This window comes from Pinus tabuliformis, chromosome X (assembly GCF_031772625.1).
Source record: "Pinus tabuliformis cultivar Carrire ecotype Pingquan chromosome X, CPIR1, whole genome shotgun sequence".
Taxonomy (NCBI): domain Eukaryota; kingdom Viridiplantae; phylum Streptophyta; class Pinopsida; order Pinales; family Pinaceae; genus Pinus; species Pinus tabuliformis.
In genome coordinates, this window is record NC_142308.1 from 87,673,240 (window position 1) to 87,688,622 (window position 15,383).

At 38.4% G+C, this 15,383-nt stretch overlaps 1 protein-coding gene across 1 annotated transcript; it reads left to right on the forward strand.

Moving 5' to 3' along the window:
* Positions 1 to 4,503: 4,503 nt before the first annotated feature.
* Positions 4,504 to 5,796, forward strand: LOC149138515 (U-box domain-containing protein 13-like). Its single transcript, XM_089448228.1, has one exon. The coding sequence runs from the start codon at positions 4,519 to 4,521 to the stop codon at positions 5,767 to 5,769; it is 1,251 nt and encodes a 416-aa protein (XP_089304354.1). The 5' UTR covers positions 4,504 to 4,518; the 3' UTR covers positions 5,770 to 5,796.
* The last annotated feature ends 9,587 nt before the right edge of the window (positions 5,797 to 15,383 follow it).

The following is a 15,383-nucleotide window of genomic DNA, read 5'->3' on the forward strand; positions in this document are numbered from 1 at the left end:
AGTGAGCACCATAGTTAGGGATCTCCCAAAGAATCTTCCTTCAGAAGCTGAGCTATCAATTCTTAGGCAGTTAGGAATGCAAGAAATTATTCCAAAAGGTATAGACAGGAGAGTAAACTTGAGGGAACCGATGAAAGATTTCTGGAATCCTCCCCTGGTAGGCTTTTTAAAGTACAATATCGATGGGGATTCAAAGGGAAACCCGGGCTTGGTGGGCTTTGGAGGGGTTCTTAGGAATGAAAATGGAAACATAATCTCTGTCTTTAATGGTCATCTTGGAAAAGCCACCAACAATATGGCAGAATTAATGGCTTTGGAACAAGGTTTGGAATTTCTGAAACAGAACAATTGCCAAAATGTAATAATAGAAGCTGATTCAGAGTTAGTCATAAACGCGGTCAAGAAAATTAGTCATGGAACAAGGCCAGAGAAAGTAACCAAACATTGGAGATTATTACGGGTTCTCCAAAAAATTCAGGAACATCTTCAGGGACTGCGCACACTTAGATTTATCCATGTGCATCGTAAGGCCAACAAGTTGGCTGATATCCTGGCCAACCAAGGTGTCAGCTGTAAAGACAACAGAATTTCGATGAATTGGCTCGCTATGTTGCCAAGCAACCTAAAAGTACTTTGCCAAAACCAGGAGAAAGAGGACAAAGAAGTGTATAAGAACAAAACTAAGGAAGACAATTTGCAATGAGTAGTTTTCAGCTTGATTCAGGGGCAGCCTCTACAAACATGGGAATCACTTCCTTGTATATCTTTGGTGTCGGTAGCATTGTTATCTTGGTCAGATGGGGGGGGGGGGAAGTAATCGACTAATGGCACTTGTTATGGAGGTTCCCTTTCTCAACTTCCAGTGGCGGGAGACAAAACCGCTTCTAGAGTGGTTTTGGTGTGATTGCACCGTGTTCGAGCTGACGGCGGTTTTCTTGTTTGGGTAGCGATTCCATATACATGGTGACATGTGGATGAGGTCGGGTCCTAAAAACCACCCTCATTGCACACTATTATCCAATCTTTTCGGCTGCGCGAGTGGCAGTTCCGCCGTTTGATGGGAATAGGCAGATCAACGCTCGGGATTAAATGTGTGGTTTTGGTGGGGTATGGGGGTTATCCTCCCTGCTTCTTCGTTGTGTGCTTTGGATCTCTGGCATTGATTTACTTATGAAGTTTGGATGGTGGTGTTTTTGTGGCATGTTAGGCTAGGGTTGGCACGACTTTTTGTGGGAAGGGTTCCCGGTCCCAGTATATTCAGTGGGTTATTTTTTGTATGTACTCTCTTGGTTTGGGAGAGCACTTTTTCTCTTTTTTGGGGAAGGCTCAGCTTCTGTCGAGCTCGCTCTTAGCAAGATTAGCACCACTTTGCTTGGTGGCTTGGTGTATATATTGTAAATTCTACTTGATTTAATGAATTAGAAGGCACGACTTTTGCTGAAGCAAAAAAAGGAGAAGCAAGAGTTGACATAAAATTGCAAGGAACTAAATCATCAAGATGATAAAGAAGTATCTAGGTTGATTGATTTTTCATCAACCTTGTATGGTTGAGGAACCAGAGCACTCGGTGGTGAACCCATCTCTAATTAGGCTAGCCAATCTTCCATGGGAATCATAAGGTCTCAGAGTTCATCTAACCTATGTAAAAGATTGGCCTAGGATTGTCTTCTATCCACCAAGGTTTTTCTAAGAAGCAATTTGACATGCTAACTTAAATCAAAAGTTTATAAATAATGATTTTCATGGCCTCATGAATCACTTTTATTAGGAACCCAGGGAGTAATGTTTGATATCACACAAATCAAAAGCGACCTGCCATTCATGGCAGATTTATTTCTCAACCTGTAAAATCTCCTCTTGTATTTCGAGAGGCATGCTGGCATGGAACCTATGAGTTGAGGATTCTTCTTGAGGAGACCCTTTGAAGCTCCACAACCTCCACTATCATGCCTACAACAAGCTCTTTGATACATCATGGTTGTGGAGGCAGGAAGACATCACATGGATACACAATAAGCGACAAGGGCGCTACGTAAGGTAGCCATGAAAGAGAGAATCCATTACAAATTGCCAATCATGCTACATTGGTAAGGAATGAGAACAATTCCCTCCCCATTTTAAATGCCTGGAAACATAGTGGGGGGAACACATCGATAAGCATGAGAGACAATGCACCTAGACAACCAGGCGAGAATGCAAGCACATTGTTGACAAGGACAAGAGATGAAGGAAGCGATGAAAGGGAGTGCCAGGGTTGAGCCACCAGCCTAACACATAGAACATATTGGAGGGTTGACAAACATTACCAACATTTATAACATACAATTGCCTAGGGACCTTGTGCTCCCACCTTGGGAAGTGAAGCTCCTTAAATGCACCTAAAGGAAAGACATTCGGAAGAAGTGGTAGAACAATAACAAATTGAGCCTCAACTCTATTTATATTAATCCATGGCAAACCCATTGTGATAAAATGTGAATAATAAAAATAATAAAGCCATTTAATTTAATTTATTGTAATATAATTTTGTTTATATTTATTTTCTATTTAAAATTTATATATATATATATAAAATTAATTTTTAATTGAGTGAATTTTTTAAATGTAAGCAAATCCAACCCAAATAGCAGTAATGATTAATTAAAATAATAAACCAATTTAATGACTGATTAAAATAAGAATTAAGAATTTCATGAACAATGTCAATGGTGATTTTGGTGTGTCTGCATGTAATTGCTTGAATTGCGTTCGGAAGAAGGGAAGCATCGGTTATCAGTTTGTGCATCCGATCAATCCGACGACACAGACAGTGGCTGACTTTTGTGTTGTTTCAACAACTTCATCGAATTGCGTTTGGAGGACGTATTTATAGATGTAGATGGAAATAGATCATATCGAAAATTTATAAAAGTCGAACTGAGATTTGTGGGTAAAGTTTAGTTTAGTTTTGTCTTGTTTTTTTACACTTAAATTTTTATCTTTTAAATAGAAAAATAATATTTGTCATAATTAAAAAAAAATATGCCATTAAGTAATTAGAAATTAAAAAATATGTGAGTCAGAATTTAAATTTTATATTTTTCAAAAATATTTAAGTGAGAAATTCAAATAAATTATTTGAATATCTATGTTAACTAATATATGTAATATCAATTTCACATATATCTATATATATATAAAAAAAAAGAAAATAAGTTAAATTTATGATTAAAATTTTTATTTGCTCATATATATTCTATTTAAATTTAAAAATACAATTTCAACAATGAAAAATAACACATTTTATTTTGCACTCTAAAAATCTTTACAAGAGAAGAAATTTGAGACCTCTCGGCTCATGTTAGATCCGTACTTAATATGGATCTATGCTGGTAATATGTTTGGAAATAATCAAACTGCTTATACAGTTTCCTAGTCCGAGTATCATCTGTTAGTGTTTAGTCTTATCTGAATTTTAGATTTAGGAAATACTTTGAAATCTAATGAAAAAATTAACTCCACTTATGTTAGGTCAAATTATTTCTGAAATCTAAAGTGTTGAAATTATGATACATGTTACACTAAAAACACCAGGGGTTAGTAAAGGACTCATGCCCTGAAGTTAACTAATCTAACTCATTTAATTGTGGAGCACTTGTTTATCCAATGTACAACAATCTCTCAGAGTAATCTGGTCATGTTTAGAACTTAGACCTTTAGCTCTGATACCATTTGTTGGAATTATGACTACCCTTACACCAAAACTTACATGTATTTGTAAACGAACACCAATCTCTCAGAGTAATCTGGTCATGTTTAGAACTCAGACCTTTAGCTCTGATACCATTTGTTGGAATTATGATTACCCTTACACCAAAACTCGCATGTATTTGTAAACGAACACTAGAATTAACAAATATGGATCCACACAATTCAGTTAAACACATACTACAAACACACAGAAAACACTAATTTATCCAATATCCAACCAAAAAAAAAAAGGGTTAAAAAAACTACTTATTCGATCCATTCAGGGGTTAAATTTGAAGCCCGTATGCCCGTATTTAGCTTTTTTACCCTTAAAATACGTTTTAATTTCGAATCTCCACATCAGGTGTAACTTGCCATTAATTTTTAAAAACGTCATATTGACGGGCATGTTTAAAAATTAAAAGTTTTAATTTTTTTTTTATAAATTTATATATATATATATATATATATATATATATATATATATATATATATATAACATTACAAGTTACGTTATATATTTTTTATACCGTATAATCTCCGGCAACTTGCAAGTTTAGCATTTACGGACAAAGGACAGTGACCGCGGCACAGGGCTGGGCATAAGAAGTTTCAAAGAGGACCCACTTCGGCCTCACTGTAAATGCTAGGCATTTTCTTTGCAGTTGCCTTGGCATTTGCAGTCATGCTATGGACATTCGTACAACTATATTTAAGGGGAGCAGGCCTTTATTTACCCCCTTCAGAATATAATTCGAGGCAGAGAGACCCACAAAGCAATTCATCAAAATGACAGGCGCGCTGGCTTCAATAGGCGTAAACATTGCCAGTGATCTGATAGGAAGGTTGTTGATGCAAATAAAAGACACAAGCATTGCAGCGCACAAGGTGCTGTTTGCAAAGAGGAGTTTCAGAGAGTTTTCAAGCCATTTAAACAAAATAGAGCCCATTCTATTAGAGCTGTGGCAGAGAAACATTCATGGGTCTTCAAACTCTCTAAGAGTTCCGCTGGAAGACCTGCAAACACAGCTGAACAATGCCTCCAAGCTCATAAACACATATACTTCAGGGAGCTGGATGTATTTGTTTCTCAAGTGCAGGATTCTGCCAGATGAAATGAAGGAAATCACTCAAGGAATAGAACGGTCTTTGAATGCTCTCAGGATTGTTACTCTGGACGTTTCACTGGAGATCAAGGAGAAAACAGTTGCTCTGTGTGAGACCATGAGGAACGCGGAGTTCCAGGGGGAGGTTGGAAGCGAGTCCCTTGCAAGTGAGATTGAGAGAGAAATGAAAGAGATGCACAGTGACAGCCAGCAAGTGTTGCAGTTAATTGTACAGGTGGCCAACGCCATGGGTGTGCCCACAGACCAGTGCTTTCTACAGTCTGAGATTGAAGTTGTAAGAAAGAAGAAGGAAGACCTCGAGAATGAGAAACAGAGGGCCGAGGCTTACATGCTTGATCAAATACAGGAATTTCTAGGTAGGTCTGGTATTGTTTCTGCTCCATTCTCTTCTCCTGATTACCAGTCTGTTGCGCCTTCGCATTTCTGTTGCCCACTGGAGGACACAATAATGGAGGATCCAGTGAATTTGGAGTCGGGGATTACTTATGAAAGATCTGCCATCGAAAAGTGGTTTGAGAGTGGCAACACTACATGCCCTGTCAAGAAATGCGAGCTCACGACTAAGCATTTGACTCCTAACCGCAGTCTGAGGGAGCTCATACAGGAGTGGAAGGAGAACAATGCCAAATTCAGATTAGAAAATGCAGCAGAGACATTGGTCTCGCCTAGAGGAGGCGGTGACGAAGAGATAGAGGCAGCCCTCGTAGAGCTCTGTAATTTATGCCAGGAAAGGAGCTCCTTCAGTCAGATAATTGAAGAGAAAAATTTGATCCCCAGACTATTAGCATTAACATCGTTTCAATGGGAGTCAATTCAACTCAAAGCAATGGAATGCTTATGTTATCTTGCAAGACAGGACAGCAGCAAGGTAAGAACTTTTCTTGTCCGTGCTAAAATTTCAGAACATTGTTAAGGCTGGTCCTGGGATTTAGCAGTTGGTTACGGTTTTCTATCGAAGTAAATCAGGTATACATAGGAGCAAGGCCCAATAAAAAACAGGAAACCCGGGCCATCAAGCTTGTCTGGGTTACTTATTCCCCATTGCCCATTTGGAATCAAAGCTTTTTCAGCACATCGAAGACCATGCCATTTGGCCTTTCAACATTTTCTTTTCTTTGGGAAAAGAAATACCAAATTCTCTCCCCCCATTTTCAAAAGATTCAATTTATAAAACAGTAATGTCCAGTGTGGCTTTTCCCACCATGACCAAATCTTCAACGGAATTGAAAATTTCATTTTCTTTGCTTTGGGAAAAGAAATACCAAATTCTCTCCCCCCATTTTCAAAAGATTCAATTTATAAAACAGTAATGTCCAGTGTGGCTTTTCCCACCATGACCAAATCTTCAACGGAATTGAAAATTTCCGGCTTCTCTGGAGCAGCTTTGAATTCAAAGGGTGGATTCAGACCAGTGCGACTCGTAATTAAGGAAAACAGAGGTCGATTTGGTCATCCTGAGATTTTGAAACTGGTAGCCCCTGAGTCGCCCCCCACGAGGGGCGCGTTCCATTCTTTATTCATATATTTCAGTTGGCATCCACCAGGCTTTTTTACTGAAGTAAAAATAATAATAATTCTATGACATTCTCTTGCGCTGCCCAGTGCCCGCCAAGTTACGAGACCCTACATGAACACAAATTATTGTACGGTGAAAAGTTTATTCCAGTGAGAATTTGTAATGTGAAAAGTTTATTCCATTGAGAACCAACTGCCCCTTAATCAACAATGCACATCATTATATTTATTTATTTTTATAAATAAATGCACATCATTATATTGATTTATTTTTATAAATGTGACCAAACGTTTTATTAATATTCAAGATATGTTTTTGGTTTGAAAATTATTTCACAACTATTGTTCTTTTAATGGGATTAACATGGTAGTGAAAACATGGTATGTGTGAGTGAATTATTTTTGTCAAATTTGTTGCAACAATATTAACATTCATTATTTTCATGTGAAAGTAATTATGAATATATATTTTTTCACTTCATAATATTATTTTTTGTTGTTTCTATATATATTTCCCATCTATTTTATCACTATTTCCATTTTAAACAAAAAAAACTCAGAACATTTGAACAATCTAGAAAATTTGTAGAAAAATTTGATAAGGTCTCAAAACAAAGTGTAACAATGAGACTTGAGCCAAATGGTACAACAAAAAGTGGAAAATTTGAACAATTATGAGTACAATTTGAAATTAAATAAAACTTGTACAAATAAATTTTAAAAGTCATATAATAAGCAGTTTAAAAATAAAAACGTCATAAAAAATTCCTTGACAAATATGATCACCCGTAAAATTTAACCCATGGATCCATTGATCTGCATGTCTCCAAGTTACGTAAACAGACTCGTTCTTAGTCAAAAGTCTCTCTCACATTATCTGGCGTTGGCCACTCAGTGAAAATTGCGTACAGGATTTTTCCTCGGCTTTTACTCACGTAAACAGACCCTTTCTTTCATTTTTCTTCATCCGATTCTTTCATAACGTCTGGCGCAGGGCATCCTCTTTGAAAATTGGGTACAGGATTACTTTATTGCTTTTAAGTGAAGTGTCCATCGGACGTCACATCAAATCAAATCAAGCAACCCTATACTTTTATATTGGAAAAGGACCGAGTCCGTTTGCTTCCGTTGAATTCTATCATCGTGTTCCAGTTTCAACCGTACCAAGCCCTCGTGGAAGTGAGGGCAGGGCAGGGACTCACCATCCATTTCTTGTTGGCGACCGCTTCAATGCAGCTCTCATGATTAATAGCGCCGACGCACAAGCTTTGTCGTAACAGGTGTTGTTCAGCTGGCCACGCGAAGCGATAATAATCGAGCATGGCTAGCTGAACACGAGTCGGATCGTTATCAAAGCAGCCATTTTTACTTATGTAATAGTTGCTTCAAAACAAAACTAATTTGCTTAGCAAGCCAGATGCAGAAACATGAGGAGAAAATTTAAAAGAAAAGAAAAGGTCCAGCACTTATGAAAATAAGGGTAGCTGGTATGGTTAGTGTAGAGCAGGAGCAGAAAGACAATGGTAAAGGGCAAGGAACAAGTGGTTTTCTGCTTAGTTTTAAAAGCGAAACAGAGAGGCTCATTTTACAGTAAGTCTGAGAGACTGGTACATATATCTATGTTTAATTTAGAGTTGACACGTTTTTTTTAAAAATATATATAAACAAAAATGAATATAGTCTTTTGGATTTAATTAAAATATTATTACATTCATAATTTTATTGTAAGTAGAAGTGGTACAACAATTTCACTGGCTCTCAAATATAAATAAAATACATAATAAAAAAGAAAATGAATATACTTGTTTGATTTGTTTAATTATAAATATAATAAAACATCAATAATTTAAAGCTTAAAGTCTATACCAAAAAAATATAAAAATATTTTTTCTATTCTAAATTATAAATAAAACATTTCAATGTTCTTATAAAACAATATAATCTTATATCAAAATTAAAAAAAACAAAATAAAAATTAAAAATAACTATATATACATTCAATAAAACAATGGTAAACGAAAACAAAAAATTTATACTTAAAACATTTTAAATAATCTAACTATACTGTTGCATTTTATAAATTTAAAAAATACAACATAAGCAATAAAAAATTACAAATAGTCTTTCTATATATATAAAAAATTACAAATGGTCTTTCCATATATAAATTTTAAAAAATGCGAACCACATAAACTCCTTTTCAATAATGTCAGACAATCAATGTAAGAAAAGCGATGCAGTGCGGCCAGATAAGCTTCCAGAGATTTCTACGTCATCAACCACTGCATCTACTTCTGGTAGACACCCTTTACTTCGAGATTTGACCGGCATCGTGTTTAAATCGGATGATGACAACACAATGATATCGGCAACAACCGACATTATGTTCCATCGAGCAGCTTAAAAAGGGATTTCTTGCGATCAAATCCATCACTTCTCTACATTTAGATTGTGATTATTTTCAGAAGGATAGCATACTGTCATTTAGATGATGAGTATCAAGAACAGTATATTGGCCAACATGGATAACAAACATATCATTAAATTTATTTGACGCTTTTCTGATTACAAATGATGGGACAGTTGAGAATCAAAGATATTAACACACATTTTTCATTTTATAAAAAAAATTATTTTTAAATCCACATTTAAACCATGTTAAATTTAATCGATGAGATATTCTTGGAGCTCGGCAAAGGCAGCATGGAAAACTTTGAAAACAAGGAGATAGGCATGGAAAACAAAGAAGACGGGTGGTACAGAAATGACAGAGGAGACTAGGAAGGGAGAGATCCCCTCCTACAGAGATGCAATAGCGGGTGAGAGAACAACCAATAGAAAATCAGAGGATGAGAAAAGGACACCGAGACCAGTCCTTGGAGCAAGATGGCAGGCAGAGAGCAAAGGTAAATGCCTGCCATGCACAACAGAAAGACCGAGATTTGTTATCCCTATGAACAAACTCAAGCGTTACCAAAGTTACATGAAAGACCATGCATTGATATGCAAGTTTATTGGTGTCTTGTCGTCTGAGAAAGATCTAACAAGATGGATCCAGCAGAAATGGCAGCCACACGGCCACATTGAGTTGAAGCTAGGCGCACACGGATTCTTTATGGTAATCTTCTCTAACCTGCAAGACAAAGAATAAGTATTTGAAAATGGCCCATATTTCCATAACAATGAAGGTTTATTTATGATGTATTGGGAGGAATGCTACAACTCGAATAAAGAGAAATTCCTAGTAGCACCCATATGGGTTAGACTGTTTGGATTACCCATGGATTTTTAGGACCCAGAAATCCTGGAAGGAATAGGGAACAACATAGGCAACTTTTTTAAAATAGTGGAATCAACTAAGAAAGGAAGAAGTAGAATACCATGAAGAGGTATGGCAGCAGGCTCTGGATTATGAACACATACCTTTTAGATGCAGAAAATGCCACAAATATGGGCACCTCTACAAGGAATGCCCCTTAAATGCTGACGAGGAAGAAAGAAAGACTAAGCAACAGAGGAAAAACACATAAGATAATGAAGGGTTTCAAGAGCTCAAAACCAGGAAAAGACTTGCAAAGGAAACCCCTAAGGAATGAAGAAAAGAACATCTATCTAGAGAAAATGAGGTGAATAGGTTTGAAATCCTGTAGGTAGAATAAAAATACGAAGAAACCCGAGTCATGGACTACCAAGAGGAAAAAGAACAGGAAGGCAGAATAAATCAAGACACAAACAACACCAAACAAAAAGCCCAAAGAGAAACAGGGGAAAAGGGGAGAAAAGAAAAGGAGGATAAATAGGAAAATGAAGTAATGGAAATAGATATGAGTAAAGGGGAAGACCCAACAACAGAAGAAGAAATTCTGAGGAAACTACTGGACAAGTGGAGGAATCTGGATGAGAGGTTTATCCCAGAAGAGGATAAAAAATTATACAAGGAAATCTTCCAAAAATATAAAGAAAAACAGGAGCAAGGAACCACAGGCATGAATGAGCAGTTAGGAATACAACCTGACAATAACCAAGAACAACAAAGTAAAGGAAGAGGAGGGAAAAAATGAGGAAGAAAGAATCTCCAGGAGTCAATACAGGTAATGGGAGAAATGTTAGTTAATACCGGAAGAGTAGTACCGCTCTCAGCAGTCTTCCACCAAACCACCCCACCTTCTCAATGATAATTACATCATGGAATATCAGGGGGCTTAACAACAAGGGTAAGAAAAGGTACCTGGCAGAAAGGATTAAAAAATAAAAACCCCAAATCATGATGCTTCAAGAAACAAAAATAACGGGGGAAAAAATGGAGGAGATTCTTAAAAAAATCATGCCCACCTATGAATGCATGACGCTGGATGCAAAAGGGAGTGTATGGGGTATTGCAATCTTGTGGAACCCTGCAGAAGTCATTGTAGACCATTGGATGGGAATGAAGAGGATCCTCTCAGGGAGATTTAAAATGATAGGAAAAAGAGAGTGGTTCTTAGTATTGGCGGTTTATGGGCCTCATATATCGGTGAAAAGAGAGGCCTTCCTAACTCAGTTGCAACGGTTGGGAAACTTGCACATAGAAAAATTGTGGGTGATAGCGGGAGATTTATATATGATCACCTCTACCGAGAAAAATAAGGGCGGACTGCAACGAGACGATGCAGATATGGAAAGATTCAGGGAAATTCAGGTAGCCCTAAAAATGATTGATATAAACACCATTAATGGAAAATATACCTAGAATAACAGAAGAGGAGGTAGCAGGTAGATAGCCTCCAGATTGGATAGGTTCCTAGCAATGGAACACTTTCTTGGGAAAGACATATTCTATGAAGAAACTATCCTACCATGCCAAGGATCAGACCACTGGCCGATAAAACTTGAAATTGCCATGAATAATCAAAACCAGCACAAACCGTTCAGGTTTGAAGCATTTTGGCTGCGAGATCCAACCCTCATAGAAAAAATGGAAAACTGGGGGCAAAACAGTGAAGAGGAAATGAAAGGAAAAAACAAGATGCACACACTCCACTTAAGATTAAAGGATTTAAAAGACAAAATCAAGAATTGGAACAAAGAAGAATTTGGCAACATTCAATAGGACCAAGGAAATCTCCAAACAGAAATGAAAAGGATACAACAAAAAATAATAGAAGAAGGGCGAACAGAGGAGCTAGTGCAAGAAGAAGGAGGGGTGCTAACTAGATTGGAGGAAAGAAGAAAACAAAAGAAAATTCTATGGAGGCAAAATTCAAGAGTACAATGGCTGAAAGAGGGGGAAAGGAATACAAAATTCTTCCACAGAGCCATGCAGCAACACAGGTAGCAGAACAAAATTTATTCCCTAAAAAATACCCAAGGCAATAGGGTAAGTCAGAAAGAGGAAATGGAAAATTTACTGATACAACACTACAAAGGAATATGGATGGAGACGCAAAGCAATAGAGAAGAGGAGATAGCAAAAATAAGTCAATACATTCCTAAAAAGGTAAACAGGGAGAAAAACATGGCCCTCCTAAGGGTAATTACTGAGAAAGAGGTACAGGATACAGTGAAGACAATGGCCAAGAACAAAGCCCCAGGCCTGGATGGATTTACAACAGAGTTCTTCCAAGCAACATGGAGCTTTATGAAACAAGACATTGTAAACGCAGTGGAAGAATCAAGATGTAATAAAAGAATGCACCCAACATGGAATGCAACTTTTCTAGCTTTAATACCAAAGGTAGAAAAGGCTAATGAACCTCATGGCTTTAGACCAATAGCTCTATGCAATGTAATCTATAAAATTCTAGCCACCATAATGGTAAAAATATTACAACCAATACTTCCAGAACTGATAGCAAAAGAACAAATAGGGTTTGTGAAAGGAAGACAGATAGTGGATGGGATCATAGTCGCTCAAGAGGTGATACATTCATTAAAAAAGTTGAGAAATAAAGGAATGATGATCAAACTTGACTTAGCAAAAGCCTACGACAAACTCAGCAGGGAATACCTCCAAAGAATCCTAAAAGCATATGGGTTTGATGATAGATAGACAACATGGATAATGTCAATGATATCCACTCCAAGCATGTCCATACTATTAAATGGAACACCAACAGAAACCTTCAAGCCATCCCGTGGACTCAGACAGGGAGACCCACTGTCACCGTTCCTGTTTATAATAGCAGCAGATGGTTTAGGCACAATAATAAAAGCAAGAGTAAGTAGTGGGGAACTTAAAGGTCTCAGATTATGGGGGGAAGAATTAACCATTACGCATCAATAATTTGTAGATGATGTAATGATGTATAGTTAAGAAAATCTTAAGGAAGCAAAGAAACTAGGCGAAATCCTTGGAGAATTCACAAATGCATGAGGAACAGAGGTAAATAAGGATAAAACATAAATATTTTTCTTTAACACCCCAATGGTGACTCAAGCATTCTTAGCCAGAACAATTGGGTTCAGAATTGGAAAGCTCCCAACTAAATACCTGGGAGTACAACTGAGTGACAAGCAAAAACAAATAGTGAATTAGAAAGGCCTGATAGGGAAAATTCAAAAAAGAATGACAATTGGATGTTTACAACGCCAAATATACTGAGTCGACTCATCCTCCTGAAGTTAGTACTCCAAGCTATGCCAATTTATCAAATGGCTAGTCAAGCGATTCCTAAAACGTATGTTAGAAAATGGTGGAAATTTTCAAAAAAAATCTATGGCAAGGTACAAGCAAAAAAAAAGTGGGCTTTCCTTTCATGGACATGGCTAACCAAATCCATCACAAAAGGGGGCTTAGGCATGAGAGATCCCTACATATTAAACCAAGTCATGGGTGCAAAATTATGGTGGAGGTGGATTCAAGGAGGGGAAGATCTATGGAAATCGTTATGGGAAAAGAAATACGAGATGGCAAGGTCACCTGAAGGCAAACTCCGAAACCAATCAAAAAAGAAAGGTTCAGCCATCTGGAACCTTGCAAGTCTTAACAGGGACCTGATAAGAGAACATAGTTTTTGGGAAATTAGAGAGGGGGACAAAGCAAACTTTTGGCAGGAGGCGTGGCAGCAGCGAGGAACCCTTAATCAGGAACCTCAGCTCCAAGACATCCAACAGTACACCACCCAAATGGCGGAAGATGCAGTTAGAAATTACTGGTTACCAGAACAGGATGGTTACTAGAGAAAATGGAAAATGAAGAGCGACTGGCCCGAAGCACCAGAAACAAAACAATGGATAAATTACCAAAATGAAATGGAAACAAGGAAAATTGCAATCAAAGAAGGACCAGATATAATAAGATGGGGTAAACGCATAAAAGGCATGTTTACTATCTCAGAAGGATATCATATAAAGGCAGGAAGAACCAGAAACTCAGACATTAAAAAATGGGATAGAATATGGTAGTTAAAAACTTGGCCAAAAGTGGCGTTTTTTACCTGGACAGTGCTGCACGGGCGCACCTTAACTTGGGACCAACTAAGAAGGAAGGGGACACATGGACCTTTGTGCTGCGCCCTATGCCAAAACCAAGAAGAAACCATGGAGCACGTTGCAAATTCCTGTAGCGTCAGCAACAACCTGTGGCAAAATCACCATCAGCTCTTTGAGATCACTGACAGGAACATAGGTAGCATAAGAACAACAATAGAGAAATGGAGCAGCAAGCCGTACCACAACACAATACTGAACCGCGCTTGGAATCTGTCCATCGGTTTCCTCCTATGGAACCTATGGAAGGCAAGAAACCGGGTGATATTCAGAGAAGATGAAAAAGCCAAAGAGGAAATATGGAGCCAAACCATGAAAAACATAAGAGAAACAGTAATCCTCGAAAATTGGAATGAGGAAGACTGGAAGATGGAGGCAACAAAGACCCACATTATGAACCACCTACAAATCAAAGTAAAAAACACAAACAAGATAGGGAAGGAACACAAGGCAGGCAATGCAAGAGCCGAAGAAAGCTATAGGAACCCGCCACAGGGTTTCACTAAGCTAAACTTTGATGGCGCGACAAAAGGCAACCCAAGGGAGGCTGGAATAGGAGGGATATTCAGAGATGATGAAGGGGAGATTAGAAGGGCCTATGCAATGAACTGTGGAATCGCCACCAACAATGAGGCAAAATTCCACGCGCTAAACAGGGGATTAGCAATAGCAGTTAGGGAAGGATACCAAAGCCTGCAGATCGAAGGCGACTCGATGCTAGTGATAGAAACAATTAAACAACTCCAGCATGGTGCACTAGCCGAAAAACTGAGTAAAAGTTGGTGGACGACATGGGTAATAACTGAAATAAGCCAGCAATTAAGGAAGGTCACATACACCATACCGTCCCATGTGAAGCGGAAAGGAAACGCTCCGGTAGACCTCCTTGCGAACTGGGGATGCCAGAACAGAGAGCAGCAGTTGGACGTGAGCATAGAAGAGCTCCATCAGAAAGAGGAAATGAGACAACTGATTCAGGCAGCAGAAGAAGACAGGCACCAAAGCGAGCATCTAGAGAATTCGCTTGGAGTTGATGGGAGTGACGAAGGACAAGGGTAGATGCAAGTGGGACAGAACAGGTCAAACATGGAATAGCAAAGGACAGACACAAGGATGGAGTTGAGTCGGATGATGGAGGGGGGAAGAGGAAGGACAGGCCCGAAGAGATTAGGGGTAGAGATGGAAAGGAATGGAAGAAGAGAGGGCAGGACAACAAGTCCGAGGATGGGCAGCAAACTAGTGCCAAAGTGGCAGAGCAGAGTTAGCAAACGGACGACAAGAGAAGCCGGGAGAGGAAAGTAATAAATGAAGGACGACAGACAGGACAGGTGGGTAGCATCCCAAGGCAGGTGGGAAGGGAGGTGTGCCAAGGAAGGAGGGAAGGGAGGACAACTGGCGGTAAAATTACGAAGGGAAAATGACAAAGGGATAAAGCCTAAGGAAAAGGAAAAACATGCACTTTGCATGCAGATGAGCAAGGAGAAAGGTGGCGAGATCGAAAGAACAGACAACAAGCGAGAGCCGAAGGAGACAGCGAAGCGAAGG